Source organism: Oryctolagus cuniculus, chromosome 1 (assembly GCF_964237555.1).
Source record: "Oryctolagus cuniculus chromosome 1, mOryCun1.1, whole genome shotgun sequence".
Classification (NCBI taxonomy): Eukaryota; Metazoa; Chordata; class Mammalia; order Lagomorpha; family Leporidae; genus Oryctolagus; species Oryctolagus cuniculus.
In genome coordinates this window covers 100,317,385-100,345,145 of record NC_091432.1, presented here as the reverse complement: position 1 = coordinate 100,345,145, position 27,761 = coordinate 100,317,385, and the positions used below count along the sequence as shown (strand labels likewise).

The 27,761-nt window shown below is 44.6% G+C and overlaps 1 protein-coding gene across 3 annotated transcripts in view; it reads left to right on the top strand.

The window, feature by feature from the left end:
- EXPH5 (exophilin 5) overlaps positions 1-27,761 on the top strand; it is a 116,046-nt gene that overhangs the window by 6,265 nt on the left and 82,020 nt on the right. The window contains exon 1 of one of the 3 annotated variants that reach the window (XM_051819900.2): positions 4,895-5,037. The exons of 1 other annotated variant lie outside the window; for it this stretch is intronic. In XM_051819900.2, the coding sequence (XP_051675860.2) occupies positions 4,907-5,037 (131 nt within the window). In that variant the 5' untranslated portion in view covers positions 4,895-4,906. Of the gene's footprint in view, positions 1-4,894; positions 5,038-15,051; positions 15,397-27,761 lie in introns of those variants that run through there. One more of the 3 variants, XM_008261801.4, reaches the window with a different exon arrangement.

Here is a 27,761-nt window from a genome sequence, read left to right as displayed (position 1 = left end):
CCGGTCGGGGCGCCGGATTCTGTCCCGGTTGCCCCTCTTCCAGGCCAGCTCTCTGCTGTGGCCAGGGAGTGTATTGGAGGATGGCCCAAGTGCTTGGGCCCTGCACCCCATGGGAGACCAGGAGGAGTACCTGGCTCCTGCCATTGGATCAGCGCGGTGCACCAGCCACAGTGTGCTGGCTGTGGCGGCCATTGGAGGGTGAACCAACGGCAAAGGAAGACCTTTCTCTCTGTCTCTCTCACTCACTGTCCACTCTGCCTGTTAAAAAAAAAAAAAAAAAAAAAAAAAAAAAGGATTAGCCTATTGAGCTGCAGTGCCAGCCCAACTACTACTTCTAACTAATTCTGAAATATTTTCTAATTTTTAATTCTAATTCCAAAATATTTTCAGTACCCAAAAGGAAACCCTGTACATTAAAATATGATTTGTTAACCAAACTAACAATGTATGCATGCTGTGTACAATGTTTGCACAGTAGCTATTATGTTGTTGGGTTTCTCTCTCTCTCTCTTTTTTTTTTTTTTTTTAACTGACCCCTTATAACCTACTTTATGGTAAAGTTAGTTTTATTGAAATGGGAGTTGAGGATCTGGTGTTGTGGAACGATGGGTTAAGCCACTTCCCATGATGCTGGCATCCCATATAGGTGTCAGTTCGTGTCCCAGCTATTCCATCTCTGATCCAGCTCTCTGCTAATGCACCTAGGGAAGCAGTAAGAGACCCGGATGAAAGTCCTGGCTCCTGGCTTTGGCCTGACTCAGCCTTGGATCACGGATGTTGCAGCCTTTTGGGGAGTGAACCAGCTGGTGGAAGATTCTCTCTCTCTCTCTCTCTCTCTCTCTCTGACCCTGCCTTTCAAATAAATTGGTGACCCTAAAAAGAAAGAAAGAAAGAAAGAAAGAAAGAAAGAAAGAAAGAAAGAAAGAAAGAAAGAAAGAAAGAAAGAAAGTAGGAGTCCAAGAAGGACAGTGAGTTAAGCAGAAGGGCTGGTGCTATTTCCCAGTAGGCTAAGCTTCCGCCTGTGGCGCCAGCATCCCATATGGGTGCCAGTTCATGTCCCAGCTGCTCCTCTTCAGACCCAATTCTCTCCTATGGTCTGAGAAAGCAGTGAAAGATGGGCTAAGTGCTTGGGCCCCTGCACCCGCGCGGGAGACTCAGAAGAAGCTCCTGGCTCCTGGCTTCAGATCAGCTCAGCTCCAGCCATTGTGGCCATTTGGGGAGTGAACCAGTGGAAGACCTTTCTCTCTGTAACTCTCTTTCTCAAAATAAGCAACATTAAAAACAAACAAACAAACAAAACAGGAGAAAATTTCTCTGGCCTAGGTAACCCATCTTTCTGGAAAATTATCGAATAACATAAATATATAAAGAATACAGTCTTCAAAAAGAAAAGTGTGGAAGAGGGGCCTTCACTGTGGAGTAGCAGGTAGAGCCACCACCTGCGACATCAGCATCTCATATGAGTGCCTGTTTGAGTCCCGCTGCTCCACTTCTGGTCCAGCTCCCTGCTAATACGCCTGGGAAAGGAGGGGAAGATGGGCCAAGTAAGCCCCTACCACCCACATGGGAGACCTGGATCATGTTCCTGTCTTCAGTATGGCCCAGCCCTGACTGCTGCGGGCACCTGGGGAGTGAACCAACAGACAAAGATTCTCTCTCTCTCTCTCTCTCTCTTTCTTTTTCTCTCTGTAATTCTGACTTTCAAATAAGTAAATAAAACATTAATAAAAAGAAAACTGTGGGTCCGGTGCTGTGGCTCAGAGGGTTGACACCCTGGCCTGAAGTGCCGGCATCCCATGTGGGTGCCGGTTCGAGTCCTGGCTGCTCCTCTTTCATCCAGCTCTCTGCTATGGCCTGAGAGGGCAGTGGAGGATGGCCCGAGTTCTTGGGCCCCTGCACCTGCATGGGAGACCTGGAGGAAGCTCCTGGCTCCTGCCTTTGGATCGGCGCAACTGCAGCTGTTGCGGCCATCTGGGGAGTGAACCAGTGGATGGAAGACCTCTCTCTCTGTTTCTGCCTCTCTCTGTAACTGTCTTTCAAATAAATAAAATAAATCTTTAAAAAAAAAAAAAGAAAACTGTAGGAGATGAGGGGAGCAAATAACTACTTAAAGTAATCAAGGCAGGAATATAGAAGAAATTAAAACAAAAAGGGGATTAAAATAGAGAGGTAAAGAGTATTCATGGGACAACGCCTGGCACACAGCTCGTACTAAGTATGTATTTGTTGGGGCTGGCACAGCAGATTAAGTCACCACTTCTAACAGTGGCAGCCCATCTTGGAGTGTCAGTTCCAGTCCTGCCTATTCTGCTTCCAATCCAGCTCCCTGTTAAAGTGGCTGGAAAGGCAGCAGATAATGGCTAAAGTACTTGGGCCTCTGCCATCCATTTGGGAGACCTGGATGGAGTTCCTGGCTCCTGGTTTCAATCAGGCCCAGCCCTGGCTGTTGTGACCATTTGGGGAGTGAACCACTGAATGGAAGATTTTCTCTCTCTCTCTCTCTCTCTCTCTCTCTCTCTTCCTTCCTCTTCCCCACCCGTGCCTCATTGCTCTGGCTTTTAAAGAAATGAGTAAGTTTTTTATTTAAAAAAAATAAGTGTTTATGGAATGAATGAATGAATGAATGGACAAAAGTAAACCTGAATGAATTAATGAAAATAAGCCAGAAGGAATGAATGGATGACTACATTGGAAAAGGAGGGAAGATACAGGGAGGAATGTTTCAAGGTAGCAATTTATAAGCCATGAGGAGAGGCATGTTAAATAATGACTGTCCTTGCAGTTGGACAAGCCTTAAAAACAAACAGGAAAGAGATGTAAACAATCTATCATTTCATATTCAAATATTTACACTAAAAGGAAAAAGATCAAAGTTTCCATAGCTTTTGCTGCTAGTCATATTTAAAGCCTTGAGATAATGAAGATACAATTTTGAAGGGGAAAAATGTTTAGTTAATTCCAGTATTTAAGGTTTTAAGGAAAAAGGTCAGAAGTATAATAGTCACTTGTTATGTAAATTGTTGTTGATAAGCTTGGACTGAGTCTAGTGTTGTAAATTTATGTGAACATTTTTCAGTCTTGGGGATATTATTCTCAGTGTGTATTTCTTTATACTTTGAGTGCATTTTCTCCTTGATGACTATTAGTTCAAGTATGCTATTCATTAAAGTCTGTCTATCTAGTCAACCCCTGACCAGCTGAATGTCTGGTATGATACATACTATCTTGTGACTATTGGTATCACAATATAGTTCATTAAAGCACTGGCATATTTTCATCAACACAATAATTACTGTAATAGGATTTAATAAGACCTAGGAGTTCCTCTATTCCAAGAGATTGTATGCCTGCAATATTAATACTCAAGTTAGACATTCTAACTCAGGAACTAGAAGCACACATGGCAAGTTCTCACCCTGAGCAGGAACGCTCTGTTCCCTTTGGGAAGCCCAGGTACGGCAGACCATTCTTGCATACTTACAGGCCCAGCTGCAGCACTCAGCCTGCTTCTGTGCACACAGCCACAGCATTCTGGACTCTTTCACTTGCTCACATCTGGAAGCTCAGGTGTCAACATCCTGTTTGGAGTCCCTGGATAACATTGTGTTTGTCATCCAACTTGTCATCTGACAGTAGATTTCTAGCTACATGAAACAAGTACAAAGGGAAAGCAATTGTGTGCTGTGGGAAAGATGATGGCTAGAATCCTGAAATCTGTAAGATTCAAGCATTGTTTGAGGCATGCGCCGCTAATGAGAACAAATTACTGGGAAAGGAAACAAAAGACCAAAAAGTACTTTCAATTCTGTCTACTGGAAATTTGCCTACTTAAACCACTATGCAAGTTTTGAAGAACTACAATCTTGGTACTGGACTAGTAATATTAAATTTTATGTAGTTTGAAATCCAGGTTTTCTAATCTAAATGAAAAAAAAACTCCAAATATATTAATACACTGTCTTTAAAATAGATAGGAAAAAAACCTGCTGGTTTCGTCTGAGCCATCATTTGATTAGAGATAAGTGGTGCATTAATTAATTGCAGTCATCCAGTAAATTAGATGTCGTGGGAGACTTTCATGCATCAATGATAAGGCTGTGGATGGAGAAAGAAAAACACACTTTCAGTCTCATTCCTTTCCTTCTGATTGGACATTTCTTCGATGTTTGGAAGAAACTAGATTCAGTCTCCTGTACTGGAATTTTCTTTAGCTCTTGCTGTGCAGCTATTCCTCCCTCTCCACAAGACATGGAAAGGGTGGCAACAGGGAAGGGTTTTCTCTTCTCAACGCCCTTGTACACTCCAAATTACCCAAATGTCAATCTCCTGGACTCAAAGAGTAGAATCAATTTCAACTGATTAGTATCATGAAGGTAAAACAAATAGAACCATTGACTTTTAAGAAATTATTTATTTATTTGAGAAGCACAGAGACAGACAGAGCTCCCATCAGCTGGTTCACTCCTCGAATGCCTGCAGGGGTTGGCCTGGGCTGGGCTGGGCTGGGCTGGGTTGAGCCAGGTAGGAGTCAGGAGCCTGGAACTCAATACAGATCTCCCACAGAAGTGGCAGGAACCCAAGTGTCTAAGATATCACCTACTGCCCCCTAGGGTTCATATGAGGAGGAAGCCAGGATCAGAACTGGGGCCAGGGGTCAAACCCACTCTCCTGATGTGGGATGCAAATGGTTTAACTTCTCAGCCAAACGCCCACCCCAAAGCCATTAATTTTGAAGTGGGTAACTCTGAAGTTTCTGAAAGCTTTTGCCAAGAGCACACCTGGCTCTCCCGGCCCCTAGAAGCTCCATCCCATCAGCATTGTGGGTGCCATCACCCTGCTTTCTTAACTGAGGAAGAGGTTCCCCAACAACAAATGAAAAGTACCTCTTTTCCAGGTGTCACTTGATATGCACACACGCATTGTTATTGAAAGGACACTGTATTCTGAAAAGGACAAGCACATAGAAGAGGGCAGAACTGCTGGAAGAAAAAACATCCCAAGAATAAATACTGTAAAATGCTGGACCTGCTTACTGAGGTACTATGAAAAACATCAATAATTTTATTTCTGTAAGACACTCTGAGGTTTTCCAAGAAACATTAAATCCAGCTAGATTGTGAATGCTTCTACAGAGGTCTTTTTTTTTTTTAAGATTGATTGATTGATTGATTGATTTGAAAGGCAGCACTACAGAAAGAGAGAGAGAGAGAAAGAGAGAGAGAGAGAGGGAATCTTCCATCCACTGGTTCACTCCACAAATAGCCAAGACAACCAGGTCTGGGCCAGGCTGAAGCTAGGAGCCTGGAATTCTATCTGGGTCTCATATGTGAGCAGCAGGGGCCAAGCACTTGGGCCATCCTCTGATGCTTTCCAAGGTGCATTAGCACAGAGCTGGATCAGAGTGAAGCAGCCAGAACTCATACCAGTGTCCATACAGGATGCTGCATCACAGGGGTCAGCTTACTCTGCTGTACCACAATGCTGGCCCCAGAGGCCTTTCAGTAATAATTTTCAAAGCCTGTATCAAGGGAATAGGTATTTAACGTAGTGTCGAAGACACTGACCTCCCACAGTGGAGTGCCTGAGTTCTATTCCTGGTTCCAGCCTCTGACTCCAGCATTCTACTAATTCAGACTCTGGGAGATAATGGTGATGGCCCAAGTAGCTGGGTTCCTGCCAATTGCTTATATAGTGTCCCTGACTCCCAGTTTCAGTTTCATGGGGGAAATCTGAATAGTGAGCCCCAGGTCATTGTGAGTATTTGGGAAGTGAACCAGCAGATGGAAGTTCTCTCTCAAACCAATTTTACAAAATCAAAGCCTTTATCAAATGATGGATTACAACTGTGTTATGAATATGCATATATGTGTATGGTCAGTTGTGGTTCTAACTGTAGATATATATATATACACAACATATGGGAAAGAACTTTAGGATGATAACCAAATATGAAAACCATCCTTGAATTTGAATGGTAGAATTGTCTTTTTTTTTTCTTTTACCACTTTGGTGTCATTATGCTATATTTTCAATTTAAAACTATTCCTATTCCTTTTTTTTTTTTTTTTTTTTTTTTTTTTGACAGGCAGAGTGGACAGTGAGAGAGAGAGAGAGAGAGAGAAAGGTCTTCCTTTTGCCGTTGGTTCACCCTCCAGTGGTTGCTGCGGCCGGCGCACCGTACTGCTCCGCAGCCAGGAGCCAGGTGCTTCTCCTGGTCTCCCATGGGGTGCAGGGCCCAAGCACTTGGGCCATCCTTCACTGCCTTCCCGGGCCACAGCAGAGAGCTGGCCTGGAAGAGGGGCAACTGGGACAGAATCCGGCGCCCCGACCGGTCTAGAACCCGGTGTGCCAGCGCTGCAAGGCGGAGGATTAGCCTATTGAGCCACGATGCCGGCAATTTAAAACTATTCTAATCCTCATGTTACAAATGATCTGAGGACGGGGCTGGTGAAATGGCCATATGGTTTGCCACCGCCTGCAGTGCTGGCATACCATATGGGCTCTGATTTGAGTCTTGGCTGCTCCACTTCCAATCCAGCTCTCTGCTATGGCCTGGGAAAGCAGTGGAGGATGGCCCAACTCCTTGGGCCCCTGCACCTGTGTGGGAGACCTGGAAAAAGCTCCTGGCTCCTGGCTTTGGCACAGCTCCGGCCATTGCACCCATTTGGGGAGTGAACCAGCAGATGGAAGACCTCTCTCTCTGCCTCTTCCTCTCTGTAACTCTGCCTTTCAAATAAATAAATAAATCTCAAAAAAAAAAAAAAAAAAAAAAAAGATCTGAGGTGAGTTCTTGCCCAGAGCAAGATTCCCTCCAGCTTGGAGGCAGAGAGAAAAGACAGGACACCTGTAAGTGCTTTCTTAACTCAGAAACTGGCCAGGTAAGGAAAGAAAACAGGCAGAATCCAACTGGCCACCTGGCTGGGGAGATGGAGATTCTCTCTCTCTCTCTCTCCCCCTCACTAGGGCTCACTATACACTAAGCACTTCACATGCATTATCACATTTAATCCCACAACCTAATGAGGTGGATAATATCACCCTCGGTTCACAATGAGGAGAAATGTCCACCCAGGGTGAGAGGTGCAATAAATTGTGCAGCCAGAACTTAACTGAACACTCCTGACTCTGAGCTCACGCCTTTAGGATGAGATGTAGGCCTCTCACTGGGCGTAACTTAACTGTTTCGTGTTATCAGGCCCACATCTACTTCTCTGATGTCCCTCTATGTCCCTCTTTCCCTTCTTTACAGTGGTCTAAAGACTCCTGCCTCAGCAGCCTGCAACTTGCCCCTGCTGGCAAAGCCCACCTCCCAGCTCTCACCCAGGCTGAGCCCCTAGCCCTGTTCAGGTCTCTGCTGTTGTGTCACCTCAGGGTGGTCTTCCTGACTACCTCAGGCTAGACCATCCCCTCCTCTCCAGTCGAATCACCCTGCTAACTTTCTTTGTAGCTCTTTTCCACTTGTGGTACATATTTCTTTTTTTACCCATGCATTGTCTGTCTCCTCCCTCAGGAGAGCAAACTCCATGTGGACAGAGACCTGTTTGTCTTTGTAGCTGTGCTTCCGGCACCTGGCACCAGGCCTGACATGTAGCAGATTAGATACTAAAACTCTTAACCACTAAGGCTCAATAGCAGGGCAGGGCGGCCACTGGGTTATGTCTTGAATGCAGGTGATGGGTCAGAGGATTCTATAAATAGCACATGTCTACTTTCCACCACATTTTATTCGAACTGCAGCTACTTTGAGGTCATCTGTGCATTCATTTTCCACATTCTTCACAAGTCAGATATCCTGACACTCAGGTTCCCTCCTGTGTCTTCCCAGACGGTTCACCCCGGGGCCTCCCACTCTCCCTCCTTTGCACCCTGGGCTTCCTGGGTTCATGGTCCTTATCACACTCAGAATTTATGTTAATCTGTTGCTTATGTTTTGCCTTTGCCTGCTAGAATGTAGCATGCTTAAGGGCAGGGACCTCTTATCTACACAGATGTAAAACCTTTCCAAACAGTGGTAGATACTCCATAAATTGTCTCTTGAATGAACCAAATCAGTACACTGGCCACTTACATATGCTCTCTTTTTAGTTCTAATTGCTTTTAAATTGATTGGTTTGGATTTTTCCTAATTAGGTAATCATGCTCTATGACCAGTTTTTGCTTTTCTGAGGACTGCACTTTATTACCTTTTATTTATTTTATCAACCAGTACTACAAAAACAATTTTAGACAATATAGGTATTTTTGATTCATTTTGACATAATGGACTCATCATTAAATATGCCTTTTATATTGTCTGGAACAGCCTCTTCCTTATCACATCAAGGAAACATCCTTTTAACCCTAGCTTACTAAGGATTCTAAATTTAGTTTAGTTCTAACAAAAGGAAAGCTTGAATTTTATCAGAATTTTTTGATCAGTTTTTTTCCTTTGACCTCTTGATAAGGTAACCTTATGTTAATACAAAAATATTCTCAACATCTAGGGCTGGGCCAGGCCAAAGCCAGACCAGAACTCCATCCCACATGAGTAGCAGGGGCCATTTGGGCTATCATGTGCTGCCTTCCCAGGCTCTTTAACAAGAAGCTGGACTGGCAGCAGAGCAGCCAGTACCCGAACCAGTGCTCCAGTAGGCGATGCCAGCGTCACAAGTGGCAGCTTAACCCATGCTCCACAAGACGCATCCCTGAGTCTGTGTTCTTAAGCGCAAACACTTAGAACCACCTCTCCTTTCTGAGCCAACGCCACATTGGATTGCTGGAACTTGAGAAGATGCTGGGATTTGTGCAGCTCTCATTTGAAATGACAAGGGGGGGTGGGGATCATCCTAGTTTTGGATGGGGTTGTTCGGGGTGTAGTTGGAGTTTGTCCTCCAGGGTTTCATGTGTGGGGGCTTAGCCCTCAGTGTGGTGATGTTAAGAGGAAGGAGGGCCTAATGAGAGGTCCTTTGGCCAGTTGGGGGGTGTCCTCAGAAGGGATGCTGGGACAGCAGTAGCCCCTGGCCTCCTGTCTGTCAGTGTGGTGCAGCCAGGGAGTCCTCCTCCCTAGAACCTCACTATGCTGTTTGGACTTCCAGCCTCAGAAACCATGTGCTAAATAAACCTCTTTCCTCTCTTAAAAATAAATTCTTACCTTCCTAAATAAACTCTACTGAGCCATTTAATGTATTTCTAACTTTTTTATTTTCTGGTATTTTTCTTAAGGTTTTTCACACCTATGGTCACAGGGAAATTGCAGTGTGGGTTTTTTTTGTTGGTTTGTTTTTGTTTTTGTTTTTGGTATTTGTGCTTGGTTGTTGGCCTAGCTTTCCCAGGTGCTGCTATCAGGATAGCACTATATTCACATAATGCCTGGAAATGTTTTGCTTTTTTCTGAGCTTTGTAACAGAGGCTTGGGCATTTGTACAAACCTCAGGCCACTGCCTCTCTCCTTCATCTTTGAGGAGGAGTGGGAACACTGGAAACTTCTTGCATGAGGATGCAGAACGAGGCAGAATTGAGTGTTAGGACTAGGATGAAGAGGAAGTGTGTGCGGCTTAGTGCCTGGGTTTTGTCAGGTTGTTTGGGTTTTTTAATTGGGTAGATTTTTGACTTTTAAGTCTCCAACTTACTGATTTCGGACATGAAAGAGCAGAAGGCTCTAGTCCCTTTGCCCCATACCAGACTCCAGCTCTCAGGGTCCCACAGATGCCATCTGTCACATCAGGGCTCAGGGACTTGTATGAATACTCCAGAAGTCTTTATGAATCCTTCACAATATTCCTCGAGGGCCTCTGACACCTCATCAGCCTAAGGAACTCTATGCAGTCATATGAAGGAACATTACAGAAAATTATTTAATATAATGATATTTCTATTCATATATGCATACAAATATATTTATATATAAAAACATGGGAAGGGGTAAAAGATAAGGATATGAGTATATACATAAAATGAGAATTGTGGTATTAATTATTAATAAGATTATTAAAATTAATAGTTAACATATTAATACTTTTGTGCTCTTCTCCATATTCTTATCTTTATATACAAAATGATAACTAATATGAGAAATAACCATACCTTCACTTTTTCATGAGGGGATATCCACGATTGGAGTAACTGCCCATCTCCCTTTCCAATCCACACTGGCTCCTTCCCAGGGTAAAGGAAGAGTAAGTTATCTGAATGGAAGGTGGTGAGGGTATGGAATTGTTTTTTTTAAACCAAGGTCCAGGAGGATGCCACTTCTTCAAGCCTGGGTCAGGCTGGAGTTCCCTGCCCTGCGGGAGAGGCTGGCTTGCCACTGTGGGGGGTGCACCTGCTCCAATCTGGTGAGAGCTAAATGCAGGCCTTTTTTTTCCCCCCCAAGACTTATTTATCAGAAACTCAGAGTTACAGAAAGAGAGGAAGAGACAGAGCAAGAGAGAGGTCTTCCATCTGCTGGTTCACTCCCCAGATTGCTGCAATGGCTAAGAGCTGCGCTAGCCTGAAGCTAGGAGCTAGGAGCCAGGAGCTTCCTCTGGGTCTCCCAAGTGGGTCTCAGGTACCCAAGCATCTTCTGTTGCTTTCCCCAGGCCATCAACAGGGAGTGGGATCAGAAGTGAAGTAGCTGGGACATGAACCAGCACTTATTTGGGATGCAAGAATCGCAGGCAATGGTTTTACCTGCTATAACACAACCCCAAGGGTATGGAACTCTCTGATCCAAGAATTCTGATGGGGTGTGATTAATGCATTAGAAAGCATGATGTACTTGGTTGTCATTCTGCTACCTTCCTATCACCAATGTCTCTCCTCACATCCAGGACTCTCTGGTGCTTCTGCCTCAGAGTCTAGGTTTGGAAGGGGTAGCATTAGTCAGCCCATTTATCTCCAGAACTAAGCCACATTCTCCCATTGAACTTTACTGGCAATAATCCTGAAATTTTGTTCTCCATCTCTCCAACTCATGTTATATATCTCAATATTCTTCAACCTAACCATTAGATATTATTTTCATAGTCCAAGAAAATGTTGTTTTTAAAATTGCAGGCTCCTCTATGGGTAAATAATAATACCAATAGGTACCATTTAATGAGCACATACCATGTGAAAACTTTAATTGCAGCATGTGTATCATGTTCCTGAAGTTTTACAACAATTTATAAGATCAGTTCTGTTATCTCTTTGTTTAGAGATTTTTAGGCTGCTGTTTATCATGGGATCTTGTGGATACAGGACTGATGCATCAGAGGGAGCCAAAGGGAGTTGTCTATCTAGGCTTCCAGAGTTAATCACTGAACAGTTAGAATAGTGAGTACGGAAATGAACAGTGCAAACTCCTTTCTCAGAGTTTTGCATCTCTTGTTTACTTGTGAAGTCCTGTTATCGCTTCTTACATTCAAGTAGACAAGTGTTTGCTTGCTCAGCTGAAAGCTACCACGAGAGAAGACATTTGGGTTGTCCAGGAAGAAGAACCAAAATGGGCAAGGAATATATTTCTGTGAAAAAATTACCATCAACCTACAGACTTTCTTCTCAATGGCATAATGGGGTCCTAGGTGGCTTTAGATGGCAAAAATTGAGACAGTCAAGCTGGTTGAATAAATCCTGTGAAAAATTATTTATTTTTTTACTTGACAGATAGAGTTAGACAGTGAGAGAGACAGAGAGAAAGGTCTTCCCTCGTTGGTTCACCCTCCAAATGGCCGCTACAGCCAGTGCTGAGCCAATCCCAAGCCAGGAGCCAGGTGCTTCCTCCTGGTCTCCCATGCGGGTGCAGGACCCAAGCACTTGGGCCTTCCTCCACTGCCTTCCCAGGTCACAGCAGAGAGCTGGACTGGAAGAGCAGCAACTGGGACTAGAACCCAGCACCCATATGGGATGCCAGCACCACAGGCGGAGGATTAACCAAGTGAGCCACGGCACTGGCCGAAAAATCATTTTGAAATAATTTTTTTTTAAAGTTTTTGACAATTATTTTTACTTTAAAAGCACTGTGTTAATAATCTCCCAGAAACTATCATGTATGGTTTCCAGGGCAACCCTCCATGCCTTGTACATTTCTCAGTCTAAGATTTCCAAGTAAACATTTCTCAGTGGTAGGCCCTATTGGGCCACAACTCACGACTGAAGCATGCCTTGGTGCTGTTGTCTGATGGGTTTGTTATCCCAAGTTATGTACTCAGCCTCTGTTCTCTCTCTACTCTTGTCTGTTCCCACCTTTTCCAGTTTTGTGGTTTTGTCAATCATCTTTCAGTAGAGGACTTCCAAAACTACTCCTTCATCCCTGTTTCAAGAATTGCAGTCTCACGTGTCTCACTTTTGCTGAGTATCACCATGAGGATGCATTCCAGGTACCTCAAACTCCTTATATTTGAAGTTGAATACCCAATCTCTTTACAACCCTTACGTCTCTTGTTCCATCAAGTAGGCTAGTCTCCTTTCAGACATTTTTCATGAAATCATCTCTGTATCATTTTTGTGACACTTCTTCCTTAACTCACATCTGACCAGTTATCAAGCCCAGCAGTATCTTTGCAATACAACTCTCTCTTCTATTCTCACTTCTACTGCTTTGTTCAAGGCCCCTTCCCCTTTCTCCTGAACCCACATTCTCACACAATGGTTTTCTTGCCACCATTTTCACTCTTCTCTTCTATGTCTACTGCTATCAGGGTAATCTTCCCAAAGTTCAATCTCAACTATATCATAATGAACCTCCAGATCTGTAAGGAGGGTGGGCATTTAGCCTAACAGGTAAGATGCCAGTTAAGATACCCATGTCCCATATTAGAGCACCTGGGTTTAATACCCTGCTCTGGGCTACCGACTCCAGCTTCCTGCTAATGCAGATCATAGGAAGCAGCAGTGATATTTCACGTAATTGAGTTCCTGCCACCCGCATGGGAGACCTGAATTGTCTTTTTGGCTCCAAGCTTCAGCCCAGCCCAGCCCAGCCTGGTTATTGTGGACTTTTGAAGAGCGAACCAATAGATGGGAGACATTCTTCTACTCTCTCTCATATAAATCTTTAATTTTTTAAAATTTCTAAACAAAACCTGTAATGGTTCCTCATTGCTTACCCAGTGGAATCTAGATTGCTTAGCATAGCATTCATGGTCAGATTTTAGCCTTACTCTTCAGATGCACTATGTGCTAGTCTAGTACTTCTAAACCTCTTTTTCACCTTTGTTCCTGACAAGGAGCCTTTTTTAGAAACTTTTTCTAGATCACCTCTCTCATGAAACGTTAATACCACAGGTGTTCTGTGTATCTGTCAAGGTATTGTATGTACATCTGTACTTTGTGCATAAATAGAGTGAGATTTTGCCTTTATTGAGAATGTATGCTGTAGCCAAAATAAATCACTTACCAAACTCTGAATATATCTCTTATTTTCCTAGTTCCCAATGGTTGCTCACCTCTGGCCATTAGAGTGAGAGACAAGGAGAAAATTCCCACTGTGTGCTTTTGCTGCTCTGCACAGTTTCCCCTTGCCTCAAATAGCCCTACACATCTCTTCCCATCACCTGCTGTTTCTTCCTGTGGATATTGGACCTGTCCTGTGGCAACCTAAGTTGTGTCCTCTCCCCAAATCTTCTTCACTGCTTTAACTTAACTTCTTTTCTGTGCTTTCACAGAATTTCCTTTATTCCGTATCAGATTCTTCTTTGCTATATCATCATTTCTCTACTGTGTTATCTCCCCCCAGAGGACTGTAAGCTTCCTGAAGACAAGGAGTGTGTTGTTCACAGTGCATAATGTCTTGATGTGATCACCACCAGTCTACTTTTTGGTTGAAATCAATTCATTGATACATTGGAAACTGGTGAGAAGCTACCAGTGCCTACATTAAAAAGTCCAATGTCTATGCTGAAGAAATGAACACACTAGAAAAACTGTTTGCACCATACACAAGACACACTCCCAAATCACCATCAGCAATTTACAAAGGAGTTCTCTGTGTGGTACAACATTGATGGTAGAATTGGTTCCTGTTTCATCTAAATAACAAACAGACACCCATAGAAAGTTATTTGAGTGGCTACCTGCCCAGACGTGCCCAGGATGAGTAGAGGGCCAAGAAGCCAAAACATAGCCACTTTTTATTTATATCATGCTTTTGTTACAGACATGAAACTTTTACTGGGTTTGTTTGCCATGAAAAAAGATGATATGGGTGGAAGTACATTTTAATTGTTAGTAATCACCACCCTCACACAGGAAATGACAAAATTAAGGTAACAGGAAAGTCCATCTAACAAAAGTTATTTTTACATCAGAAGTGAAGCCAAGAGAAATAACACATTTTCTGAAACCCCCTTGATAATCTTTGAAATGCGTGCATATGAGTATCGTTGTCATAGTTCATTACATCATGGAATAATTGGCTTTCCAGGAAAAAATATTTCTGAAGCACCCTAGGATTGATTTTGCTTTAGTCAGAAGATTAGGTATTTGAAAGTGGTGCACATATTACTTCTCTGACACAGTTTATCAAGATACTAAAATCTTACAGGAAACTTCTAACAGGTGTTTACTTTCATCCTTGACCCAGGGTTTGTCCTCTAAAATACCATAAATGGGTTTCTTAATTTGTTTTCTCAAATCTGAGAATCACTTTCACTGGATAATGGAGTGAGGGGTGTCTGAGGGAGTGGATGGGAGGCCTGGCAAAGAATTCATTTCCAAAGATACGCTGATTTCCACCCTGTGGTCTGGTCGGTCCACAGACTTGGCCATGCGATGAGTTTAGCCCTTCCTGGTCTTCCTGGTAGGGCACCCCTTCTGCCAGTTCTAAAGCTACTATTTGCAATTCCATTTCCTATAGGTTCTTAATTCTTCAAAGAGAGGATTAGTCGTGGGTCTCTTTCCTTTTCACGGTAGTAGTCAAGCTCGACTTCTGAGAGCAAACAGCAACCGCCAAAGCAAATACTTTGGGGCCAGCACTTAAGCGCTGGCCTCACTTGGAGGCAGAATTATATAGGCTTGTTTGCTTAACAAGTCAGATGCCCGAGGGGAGGAGACGCGGGCGGCCCCGCCCCCCTTGGAATGGGATTGGCTCCCTGGCTCCCTTGAGTCGTTTATTTTGCATCTCGGTTGGACAGGTTGAGAGAAACATGTCATTAAAGTGTTGTCAAAATGAGCCCTGTCGTGTGGGCTGTACCCTAGATTTGTGGTTTTAGATTTTCAAAGGGGCGGACTTAATGGCTTTGGGATCAAGTTCCTGAAACTAGTCTTCTGGACCTTGAAAAATGCCGTCGTAACAGGAGGCGCCAATCAACTTAAATGTCATCCCCACACAGTAGAGAAAATGACGAAAGTTCCTCAGGGATTTGATTTCAGTTTCTTAAATGAGGAAGAAGCCAGGAAGATCCTTCAGGTGCTGGAAAGAAATGAGGAGCTGCAGAGGGCAGAGAAGGACAGGATCAGGTACAGAGCAAACTCCTTTCTCTCTCTCCCCTGGGCCTGGGTCCGGGGGTGGGGGGACCCCGAGGTCCGCGGATGCCCTGAAGCCGGTGGCGCCTTCGCGGGGCACCTGCCCGGGGGCGCGGTGACGCCAGGCGGCGCGTTGGCAGTCACGGCTCGCGAGGCTGCGGACGCTGCGCTCCGGGAAGAGGAAATGTGTGCCACGGTTCTCTGTAAAGGCCTTTGGGACTGTCCCCAGACGCGGCATCCCAGCTGGGTCTGGAGTCGGGGCGTGGGTGCGTTTTCTGACGAGTGGGTCCCACGCGCGGGTCCCGCCGCCGGCCGGGCCACTGGGCGGCGCTCGGCGGCGTGGGGTCGCGGCGCTGCGCTCGGCAGCGGGAAGAGGGTCGGGGGCGCCGCGTGGAGCAGACGTGCTTGCCAGGCCCCCTGGGGTCGTGCACCCCTCCGCCTGACAGTCTTTCCTTCAGCCACGGAGACAGTCCGTGGGGCCCTCACGGGCAGCAAAACGTCCCCACCCCAAGGGCGGGAACTCGAGGAATTTGCTAAATAGCCTGTGGATGAGTGGGACTCGGCCTGGAATGGGTGAGTCTCCTTGCGCTGTGGGGAGGAAGTTTCTGCGGAATTTCACCCTTGACCTTGCTACGCAGTGTTGTTGGTGAGGGATTAGGTACCAGCGAATGAAACCCAGAAATAATTACCTGGGCTGTAAATTAACCAGGTGAGCTGCTGGCAAATGTGGGATAAAGCCTGAATGAGTTGAAGGCACTCCCTCACCAGTCTTGCAATCAGACCCATCCAAGACCGTCTCCCAGTGACTGGTAAGGAATTCTGAGCACCACTCAAAGATCACGATGTGTGGCACCGGCTGGAATTTAGAAAGCCTTGGTTCATGGTCAACTGCTTGGTGATAGGAGTTCTGAGTTCCCAGTTCCTCCCCAGTCTGCTGCCCTCTCCTTCCAGCTCAAGGGCACTCTTCAGATTGGGAAGCCCTTGATCTTTCCAGAAGGAATTAGGGCACTCTGGGCCCAGAACTGTCTTCATTCTAACCCTATAGACCTGGCTTTGGGGAAGGAATGAGTATTTGCAGCCTGAGGATGTAAATGTCACACTGTCCGTCATGTTCTGCCTTTAGACAAACAGGCTCTGTCATGCCCCCAGACAGAGCAATGGGGACAATATGTCCACAGCCATGCACACTGTGTACATATACCCACACGGATGCCATGCCCCTCGCCTCCCCCAGGTGCATCCAACTCTGGGAAGGAGAAATTGAGACCTGCATAGAGTTTGTCTTCAACACCTAAGAGAAGATTTCAAAAGATTCACAAACAAAACAAAACAAAACAACAGAATTAAAAGATGGGTCTATTTTGGAACAAAAATTTTTTTTAAATTCATGCATAGCTTTTTCATAAAATATTAATTTTCCAGGAAATGTTAAAGTCCCCTCATGGATTCCATAGACACTAAGAAACTGGTTGTTCTCAGTGAATGTTACTGGAGGTGACTCATCTCTGAACAGGATGGGAGTTCTTAACTGATACGGTGTGTGTTTGGGGAAATTGAGGGGAGAATTGGGAAATATGAGGAAAAGAAGCTTCTGTACAGGGTGTTATCAGCTTGGCTTCCCCTGAATTGTAGTCTTAAGAGTAGTGATATGACAATTTTCATTCAAAGGAATTTTGACTTGTGTTTCACCTGATGCTTGCCTGTTTCCCTGTAACAGTGCCTGGGGGCCCACCTGAGTTGACTTTAGAAGGGAGTGGATCTACTCATTGGTGGCAAAGGCCGCTGGACGGGTTGTCAGAAGGAAGACTAGAAACACTTTCTGATTTCACGGCACTCACATCCTAACTGAAGCACCCTCTGGAAAAGCTATAATGCTGGCAACATCAACACTGTAACTACTTAATATTAAAAATAATGTGTGACGGCTGGCACCACGGCTCAATAGGCTAATCCTCTGCCTGTGGCGCTGGCACACCGCATTCTTTGTTTTTTTTGTTTTTGTTTTTTTTTTTTTGACAGGCAGAGTGGACAGTGAGAGAGAGAGAGAGAGAGAGAGAGAAAGGTCTTCCTTTTGCCATTGGTTCACCCTCCAATGGCCGCAGCGCGCCGGCCGCGCTGATCCGATGGCAGGAGCCAGGTCCTTATCCTGGTCTCCCATGGGGTGCAGGGCCCAAGCACTTGGGCCATCCTCCACTGCACTCCCTGGCCACAGCAGAGAGCTGGCCTGGAAGAGGGGCAACCGGGACAGAATCCGGCGCCCCAACTGGGACTAGAACCCGGTGTGCCGGTGCCGCAAGGCGGAGGATTAGCCTAGTGAGCCGCGGCACCGGCGACACACCAGGTTCTAGTCCCAGTCAGGGTGCCAGATTCTGTCCCGGTTGCCCCTCTTCCAGTCCAACTCTCTGCTGTGGCCCGGGAGTGCAGTGGAGGATGGCCCAAGTGCTTGGGCCCTGCACCCCATGGGAGACCAGGAGAAGCACCTGGCTCCTGCCTTCGGATCAGCACTGTGCGCCGGCTGCAGCACGCCGGCCGCAGCGGCCATTGGAGGGCAAATCAACGGCAAAGGAAGACTTTTCTCTCTGTCTCTCTCACTGTCCACTCTGCCTGTCAAAAAAAAAAAAAAAAAAAAAAAAAAAAAAAAGAAAAGAAAAGAAAAGAAAAGAAAAAAAAATAATGTGTTACTGAAATAATTTGAAAAAAACATAGCCATAAACACATAGAGGTAATTTAAGGAAAGTAGACTATTGGTCCAAATGCTCAGGGCAGTGATGACTAGTGCTTTCCCCCTGAATAATTCCTGGCTCCCACAAATACCTGTGTGCAGAGAACAGGCCCAGAGCCTTGTTCTGCATTCCTGCTTCAGAGGTTCACAGGCATTGATTTCAGCAGCAGATACTGGCTTGCGGCCTCTTCTGCTCTTCTAGCTGTGTGTGAGCATCAGACTTTCCAGATCGAAACCAGCGCACGTGACTGATAGCCCAGGAGTGTGATTTCAGAGATAGCTCAGCAGCCTGTCTGGGAAACTCAGGAGGCCTTCATAGTACATTGAGAAACAGCCTCAAGATCTCTTGGCCAGGACAGTAAGGGAACAAACAGAGAAGTGTGGAAAATTTGCCAGTTAGGAAACCATAAAAGAATTGTGGTGTCTACAAACAATTAAGAAGAAGTACCCTAATATGTAGAGAATTATAACCGCAGTAGCAGGCAGGGCCAGAGGCGTCCTGAAATGGATTTTTGAAGAGCCATGGAGTTCACTGTGCACAAGACAGCAGCCCCACCCACAGAAATGCTCCTGGGCACACAGAACTGGTCCTTCATCTTTCCTCATCTGTATCACACCTGCCTGGCTCCAGCCTCCTGGGAAAGTATTTGCATTAAATATAATCATTAATACATAGTTTATTAGAATTTTTAAGAAAAACTCAAAGGTTCTGATTGAGAAGTAGGCAAGAAAGAGAAATAAATCTTCACAGTAGAAGATGTCCAAAGAATAAACAAACCAATTGGGAAAATATTCCTACTCATGGTAGTAAATGAAATTAAAGTAACCTCCAGATACTATGTTGTCCCATTAAAAAGAACAGAAGAAAATTGTGAGGGTTAGAGTGAAAAGAATAGTGTCTGCGTATGGTTAATGACCTTGTAAACTGACTGCAGGTTTCTCATACCTTTGACCCACTTGTCCAGTTCTTAGATATTTCTCATTATTAGGAGACTGAGGTGGGGGAGTTGGTCACACTGGCGTTTATTAAGTTCTGCCTTTTTACATGAGAGTAATTATCGTGATAATAATAACAGCTAATATTTATTGAGTATTCACTGTATACTAGGCACTGTACTAAGCATGTTGTACAGACTTAATTAATCCTCCCAATAACCTCATTAGATACATATTTTAATTCCCATTTCACAGAGAAACAACTTGCAGAGGTTGAGTATCTTTTCCAAGTTAGAGTCAGAATTCAAATCCTGGTCTATCTCAAAGCTGTTTTGCCCGTCAGCATTGAAGAATCCTCACAGTTAGTTATTCCTTGAGGTATTCTTAGCAGTTTTTTACAGAAGCGAAACTAGAATTTAGCCAGAGGAAGGGTCACACAGCTCATAAGGGACAGAGCTAGAATTTGAACCAGAAATTTATCTGTCTCTAAAATCTGCATTCTTTCTATATATATGTATGATAGTATTCAAAAAGTTAGTGGAAAATAGAAATAAAAATAAGTTTATTTTGGTGCTAAATATTTTAAAACTCACACGTAGTTTTTACATAATACCCGTTTTTTGAAGTATATGTGTGCAATCTGAAAAGGCTCCTACTTTTATGTCTTTAAAAACCACAACTGGATATCTCCTCCCCATTTCCACCATGGGTGGGGCTCTGAAATAGAAAGTACCAGAAGATTATGCATATATCACCTTGTCAGCTCACAGAAGAGATACCAATAACTCAAAGACGTTTATTTTTACAATTGCAAAAAAATGTATGAAGTATAAGATGTTACAGTGCCTGGTGATATCAGGCTTGAAAAGTGAAGTGTCTAGATTTAGACCATCTTTGCTCAATATCAAGACTGCCCAGGAGGGTTTTCAAGAATGTCCTTGTTTCTACACACTTGATCTTAGCCAAAAGGCCGAGAAGCGATGTCCTTGTTTCTGATTTACATTAGTGTCCTTTAGCTGTGACATGGTTCTGAAGGGGACAGTATATATCCAAGTGGTCAGTAGCCAGTGGAAGCTGCTGCATCTTGCAGAGATTATAACCCAGATATGCAAGCCTCCAGTCTCTCCTAGGCTTTCTGCCGGCCCTCTCCTCTCCTAGCCTGTAAAATCTGCCTCTAGCTACAGGGAAGAATTTCAAGAGGCATAGGAGGGCTATTCACTGGATTTCTATCATGCACCACTGTGTTGACCCTGAGAACACAGCCGTGAATAAAATACAGATTCTGCTCCAAATGCCAGCAGTCTATGAAAGGCTTCCATTGATGGTGTCAACCTCGTGAGATGAAGGACTCATAGGAATTAGCTCACTCTTTTTTTTTTTTTTTTTTTTTTTTTAAGATTTACTTATTTATTTAAGAGGCAGAGTTACAGAGAGATGGAGAGACAGAGAGAGAAAAATCTTCCATCCACTGCTTCACTTCCCGGATGGCTGCAACAGCTAGAGCTGGGCTGATCTGATCTGAAGCCAGGGGCCAGAAGCTTCTTCTGGGTCTCCAGTGTGGGTGTGGAGGTCCAAGGACTTGAGCCATCTTCCACTGCTTTCCCAGGCCATCAACAGGAAGCTGGATCGGAAGTGGAGCAGTCAGGACACGAACCAGCACCCATATAGGATGCCAGTGCCATAGGCAGAGGCTTAACCTACTATGCCACAGCACTGGCCCCTGTAGCTCACTCTTAAACAGCCCTGTGTGGCCTAGAAAAGCCTATATGAACAATGCCTGAGAGTCACAGGCATTCCCAATAGACTTGATTGATCTGATGTAAAATAAGATATTAGATTAACATCATGAATTTCTGAGATAGCTACACTTTCCAACAATATCCGTTTTAGTCAATTCCTTTAAACTGAGTAGAGAACTCACTCTTGGGTTCATTCTTCGGTCTACTTAGTCCTGTGAACTGCCCTTCATGAGCAGTGCATGTAGGACTCCTGGAAGAACATAGTGCCATAGCCCAAGGTCAGAGAGTAGTGTCCTCTTGGGGGCTCTGTGACATTATACCTGTTTTAGCTTTTAAAGTCTTTCATATCTGTTTTTATCCTCATCCTAAACCTGATAAAACAGGTATTTGTATCTTCTCTTTTCAAGCTCATAATAAAAACAGCTATAATAATAGCTGCCGCTTGTTAGTACTTGCTGTATGCTGTGGTTTTGTTTGCACTATCTCATTTAATTCTCAGAACAGTGAACTAAGGGATATTTTTCTCTCTTCTGTAGAGGAGGCTTACAGAGGGTGGGTACCTTGCTTGAGATAGTGCTGCTGGAAGTGTCAGCTTTGAGGGGGCTTCTTTGTACATAATCACTGTGCAAGACTGCCTCCCACAGGGCAAAACAGTTACAGTGACTTCTCTCACGTGACCCAGCCAGCTTCTGACAGATCCAGGACTGATGGATGTCTTCTCACTTTGAAATTCTTGCCGTCATCATGGGCCACAAAAATAGAGAGCACACAAATTTTTTTAAAAAATTTATTTATTTGAGAAGTAGAATTGTAGACCAAGAGAGGGAGAGACAGACAGAAAGGTTTTGCATCCGCTGGTTCACTCCCCAAATGGCTGCAATGCCCAGAGCTGGGCTGATCCAGAGCCAAAAGCCAGGAGCTTCCTCCAGGTCTCCCACATGGGTGCAGGGGCCCACGGACTTGGACCATCTTCCACTGCTTTCCCAGGCCATAGCAGAGAGCTGGATTAGAAGAGGAGCAGCCGGGACATGAACAGGTATCCATATGGGATACCTGCACCAAAGATGGAGGCTTAGCCCTACTGCAGCACAGCACCAGCCTCGAGAGCATACAATTCTAGGTAGTCATGTGCTCAGCATAGTGGATATCGGGGAACAATCTGGAGTATCTGCTTATATTGGAGAAGTTTCTGGCAACTATGTTTAAAAAATGTATGTATGTATTTATAAGGCTGTATTGCAAACTACTAAAATGGTTATCTCTTGGGAATGATACTGAAAGGACTTTTTTTATTCTAAATATTTATTTATTTGAAAGGCAGAGTTACAGAGAGGCAGAGGCAGAGAGAGAATCTTCCATCCACTGGTTTATTCCCCAAATGGATGCAATGACCAGAGCTGCACTGATCCAAAGCCAGGAGCCAGGAGCCTCTTCAGGGTCTCCCACATGGGTGCAAGGGCCTAAGCACTTGGACCATCTTCTACTGCTTTCCCAGATCACAACAGAGAGCTGGATTGGAAGTGGAGTAACCGAGACTCGAACTGACACCCATACGGGATGCTGGCATTGCAAGCAGTGACTTTACCCACTACACCAGCCCTAATAGGGCTTTAACCCTTTTACTACGAGCATATTTTTTACAGTTTGTTATGTTATTTTTAAAAAGTAATGATCAGGGGCCGGCTCTGTGGTGGAGCAGGTAAAGCCACTGCCTGCAGCACCAGCATCCCATATGGGCACCGGTTCCAGTCTGGGCTGCTCCACTTCTGATCCAGCTCTCTGCTATGGCCTGGGAGGGCAGTAGAAGATGGCCAAGCCCTTGGGCCCCTGCACCCAAGTGGGAGACCCAGAAGAAGCTCCTGGCTCTTAGCTTCGGATTGGCCCAGCTCCAGCTGCTGTGGTTGAGTGAACCAGTGGATGGAAGACTTCTCTATCTCTCTCCCTCTGCCTCTGCCTTTCTAACTCTGACTTTCAAGTGAAATAAATAAATTTTTTTAAAGTAATGATCACTGTTTCTTTTGAGGCAAAATGCAGAATGTTTGACTATTTTTGCCTCCAATAAATATATTTTAGAAAATAATTTCTTTTAAAAAGATACTAAATGCTTTTTTTTTGCCCTTGTTCTTTTCTTTATAATATTAATGTATACATGGGAAAGTTGATTCATAGTAAGTTGTGCATCAACCTTGATTCTTTGTGGTCAAGGAGAACCTCACATCTAGTAGGTACTCAATACCTAGTTAAATGAAACGTAAGCCACTGCTGTGTAAGGACTACAAAATAAGGGAAAGAGAGATCTAGAGAAACCACATGGAGGACAAAAGATCAGATTAAGGTTATTTCATAAAATACTACCCTTTCTTATTAGCACACACCATTTTAAAACTGAGAACCACATGAAGGTCAAAGGAACTCAGGTTAAGGTTAGTAAGAAAATGTTTTCCTTCGCTGTCAGCATACAGGGGTCTCAAAACTGAGAAGCAGGTGCATCGACTTCCGCGTGCATGGGTGAATTCTTGGCTCCCTCTTCATGCAGGTCTGTTTTCCTGAGGTTCTTTACTGCCTGGATGATGACACTTGAGAGGCACATGCTCACCCTGCTCTTCTCAGGAATGTTTCCTTGTTGACGTTGCCAGTGGCCCTATTCCAAGGCTTCATTCCAGGTGCTAACTTGACATGGCACAGGAGTCAGCTTCCTCATTCTACTCTGGGGTAGGCTTTCTAGTGATGACAGAGGAAAGTAGGGTCTACAGTGGTCCAATCCCCCACCCCCAACTAAAGGTGGTGATTTTTTTTAATTGATTTCAAGTTTGCCTTCTTTTCTTTTTTTTTTTATTTTCTTGACAGGCAGAGTTAGAGAGAGACAGACGGAGAGAAAGGTCTTCTTTTTCCGTTGGTTCACTCCCCAAATGGCCGGCGCGGCTGGCGCGCTGTGCCGATCTGAAGTCAGGAGCCAGGCGCTTCTTCCTGGTCTCCCATGCGGGTGCAGGGCCCAAGCACTTGGGTCATCCTCCACTGCACTCCTGGGCCATAGCAGAGAGCTGGACTGGAAGAGGAGCAACCGGTACAGAATCCAGTGCTCCAACTGGGACTAGAACCTGGTGTGCCGGCGCCACAGGCAGAGGATTAGCCTAGTGAGCCACGGCGCCAGCCTCAAGTTTGCCTTCTTTTTCAACATTAAAACAATGTATTTATCAGCAGTTGAAGGAAGAAAGGGGGTGAGGGAAAGAGTAATGTGCTCTGGTAACCCCGGTTCTCCTCTCATCACTGTAGTTTTACCTTTTTTTAAAATATATTTTATTTTTTGAAAGGCAGAGTTAGAGGGAGAGGGAGAAACAGAGAGACAGAGAGATCTTCCATCCGCTGGAGAAGGAGAAAGAGATTTTCACTCCCCAAATGGACCCAGCGGCCATGAATAGACCAGGCCAGAGAGCCAGGAGCTTCATCTGAGTTTCCCATGTGCATCAGGAACCAAGCTCTTGGGCTGTCCTCCGCTCCTTTCCCAAGCACATTAGCAGAGAGCTGTATGGAAGCAGAGCAGCCAGGACTCAAACCAGCCCCAATGTGGGATGCCGGCATTGGGTGGCTTAACCCATTATGCCGCAATGCTGGCCCCTGTAGTTTTATCTTTTATAAAATGTCATATAAATGAAAACACAGAATACATATCCTCTTGAGACTGACCTCTTCTCTAATTCAGAAAAATACCTTTGAGATTCATGTAAGCTGTTGCATTCATAATTCATGCTTTTTATTGCTGAGTAGTGTAAGTGTCTCACTGTTAATCCATTTACCTCCTAAAAAGCATTTGTGTTGTTTCCAGATTTGGGTGATGTTGAATAGAGCTGCTGTAAATAATTTTTTGTACAGATTTTTGCATGAATATACATTTATTATTAGAAAAGAGTAGCTGGATCACATTCTTAAATTTATAAGAAACTGACAAACCTTTTATCCAATGGTTGTACCATTTGCATTCCTACCAGCAATATATGAAAGTTCCAAATTTCTGTTGTAGTTATTTGGGCAGCTAGAGTAAAATACCTTAGACTGGGTAATTTATAAACAACAGAAATGTATTGTTCACAGTCTGGATCCTGGGTCAAGATAAAGGCACTTGCAGATTTGTTATCTGGTAGGACCCACTTCTCATATGGTGTCTTCCTGGGGCATCACATTGTGATCTCTAGTTCTTGTTTTATTTTCTTCTTTTCTTTGAGAGGCAGATAGGCAGAGAGAGAGAGAGAGTTCTTCCATATGCGAGTTCACTCTCCACGTGCCCCCAATAGGCAGAGATGGGCCAGGCTGAAGCAGGGAGGCCAGAGCTCCATCCAGGTCTCCCACCTTGTGAGAGAGGCTTGAGTACTTGAGCCATCACCTACAACCTCCTAGCGTGCACGTTAGCAGGAAACTGAAATCAGGAGCAGAGGACCTGGGACTGAAACCAGGCACTCTGATAAGGGATTTGGGCATCCCAAGTGGCAACTTACCACTGCACCAAACCACCCCCCTTCTGTTTCTGGAAAAAATTGTAGCATTGATATTGCAATATCTTCTTTATTTCATAAAATTCACTGAGAAACCATATAGAACTGTATTTTTCTCTTTTGAAAAAAAAATTTTTTTTGACAGGCAGAGTGGACAGTGAGAGAGAGAGACAGAGAGAAAGGTCTTCCTTTTGCCGTTGATTCACCCTCCAATGGCCGCCGTGGCTGGCGCGCCGCGGCCAGCGCACCACGCTGATCTGAAGCCAGGAGCCAGGTGCTTCTCTTGGTCTCCCATGGGGTGCAGGGCCCAAGCACTTGGGCCATCCTCCACTCTTTTTCCTGGGGCACCAGCAGGGAGCTGGATTGGAAGTGGAGCAGCTGGGACTGGAACCGGCACCCATATGAGATGCCAGCACTGCCAGCAGTGGCTTTACCTGCTACATCACTGTGTTGGCCCCCGTGCCTTCATTTTTATAATTTGCAGCACTTTTTAGTATTCCATTTTAGTTTATTTATTATATGTTTTACTACATATCAGTTTCTTTTTTCCTGTGGTTGCTCTAGAGATACCTATATAGCTTTTTACACTCTAGTTAGAATATGTCATACCACCACATAGGTCACTTTACCTCTTGCTTTAGGTTGTTGTTGTATATTGTAGAAATGCATATCTGCAAAATCCCATCAAATAATATTATACTATTGCTTTTAGCCATCAAACATATCATAAAGAACTCAATTATATAAATAAAAAAAGTTTAAAGAAGAACTCAAGAGGGGGCCAGCATTATGGTATATTAGGTTAAGCCACTCCCTGCAATGCCAGGATCCCATATATGGGTACCGGTTTGAGTCTAGCTGCCCCACTTCCAATCCAGCTCCCTCCTGGTGCACCTGGGAAAGCAGCGGGAGATGATCCAAATGCTTGGGCCCTTGCACGTACATCAGAAACCTGGACGAAGTTCCAGGTTCCTGGCTTTGGCCTGGCCCAGCCTTGGCCATTGCGGCCATTTGGGGTGTGAACCAGCAGATGGACGATCTTTCTCTGTGTCTCTTCCTCTCTCTGTAACTCTGCCTTGCAAATAAATAAATAAATGTTTTAAAGAAAGAAGAACTAAAAAGGAGAAAAGTTTATCACACAGCCCTCTGTATTCGTGAGCTCCACATCTGTAAAACTCATCCAAATATTTTCAAACCAAAAAATTTTTAAAAATAAAGTTGTGTGTGTAGTGAACATGTACAGACTTTTTTCTCGTCATTGTTCCCTAAATAAAACATTCTAATAACTGTTTACATAGCATTAACATTGTACTAGGTATTACAAGTAATCTAGAAGTGAGTTACAGTAGATGGTGCATAGGTCATGGGTAGATACTACATCATTTTATGTAAGAAACGAGCATCCTCGGATTTTGGCATCTGCTGGGTGTCCTGGAACCAGATAGGGGTAACTGTCTGTCCAGCTCTACCATCTCTGTGGCTCTTTCTCCATTCCAGATGTCCCAGGCTGCCTTCCGGTGTCATTTCCCCTTCATCTCAAGTACTTCCTTGAGTAATTCTTTTCCTGAAAGTCTGCAAAATTCTGTTTTCCTTTTTCCAAGAATGTCTTTCGTTGATCTTCATTCCTTAAGGATATTTTCATAGAATTAAGGGTGGAAGGGTTTTTTTTAACACGTTATGGAGTTGCCTTCTCTCTGCACCCTCTTCCTGTGCTTTCTAGCTCCCTGGGTGCCCCCTTTCCTTCTTTAGTCCTCTTGCAGGAGAACAGGATGAGAAAAGAAAGCAGCAGTTGTTTGCCACATCCTCTTGGGACCACAGCTAGGGGAAGGCTCCTCTCTCTCAGTGTGGCTGGCTGCTGTTGCTGCTGCCCCTGCTGTCAGAAGACCCTCTGCCTGTTCCTCTCAAGCCTGCCTTAGGGGGCTTTTCCAGGAGCCCTCTCCATTTCCACCCGTGCCTGCTGCTGGGTTCTGACTGCCCTCAGTCCTGACCAGGGTGTTGTAGAAGAAGGAAAAAGGAACAGGAAGCCCACGTCTGGTTCAGTGGTACTTGGTCTTGCACAGTTTGCCTCTACTATTTGCTTACCAGCATCTTCAGACAATTGCTCCATGCATTCTGTCTTGCTTTATGGCTGCATCCACTAGGAGCAATGGGGTGCAAGCACTTAGGCTCTTTTACCTGGAACCAACACTCCCTACATTTGCTTTTCAAAAATATAATTTTATTGAGGTGAAATGCATAGAATACAAAAATATCTACTTTATTTTTTAAATGATGTCTTTTTTGTTTGTTTGTTTGTTTGACAGGCAGAGTGGACAGTGAGAGAGAGAGACAGAGAAAAAGGTCTTCCTTTTGCCGTTGGTTCACCCTCCAATGGCCGCCGCGGCCGGCGCGCTGCAGCCGGTGCACCGCGCTGATCCGATGGCAGGAGCCAGGTACTTCTCCTGGTCTCCCATGGGGTGCAGGGCCCAAGCACTT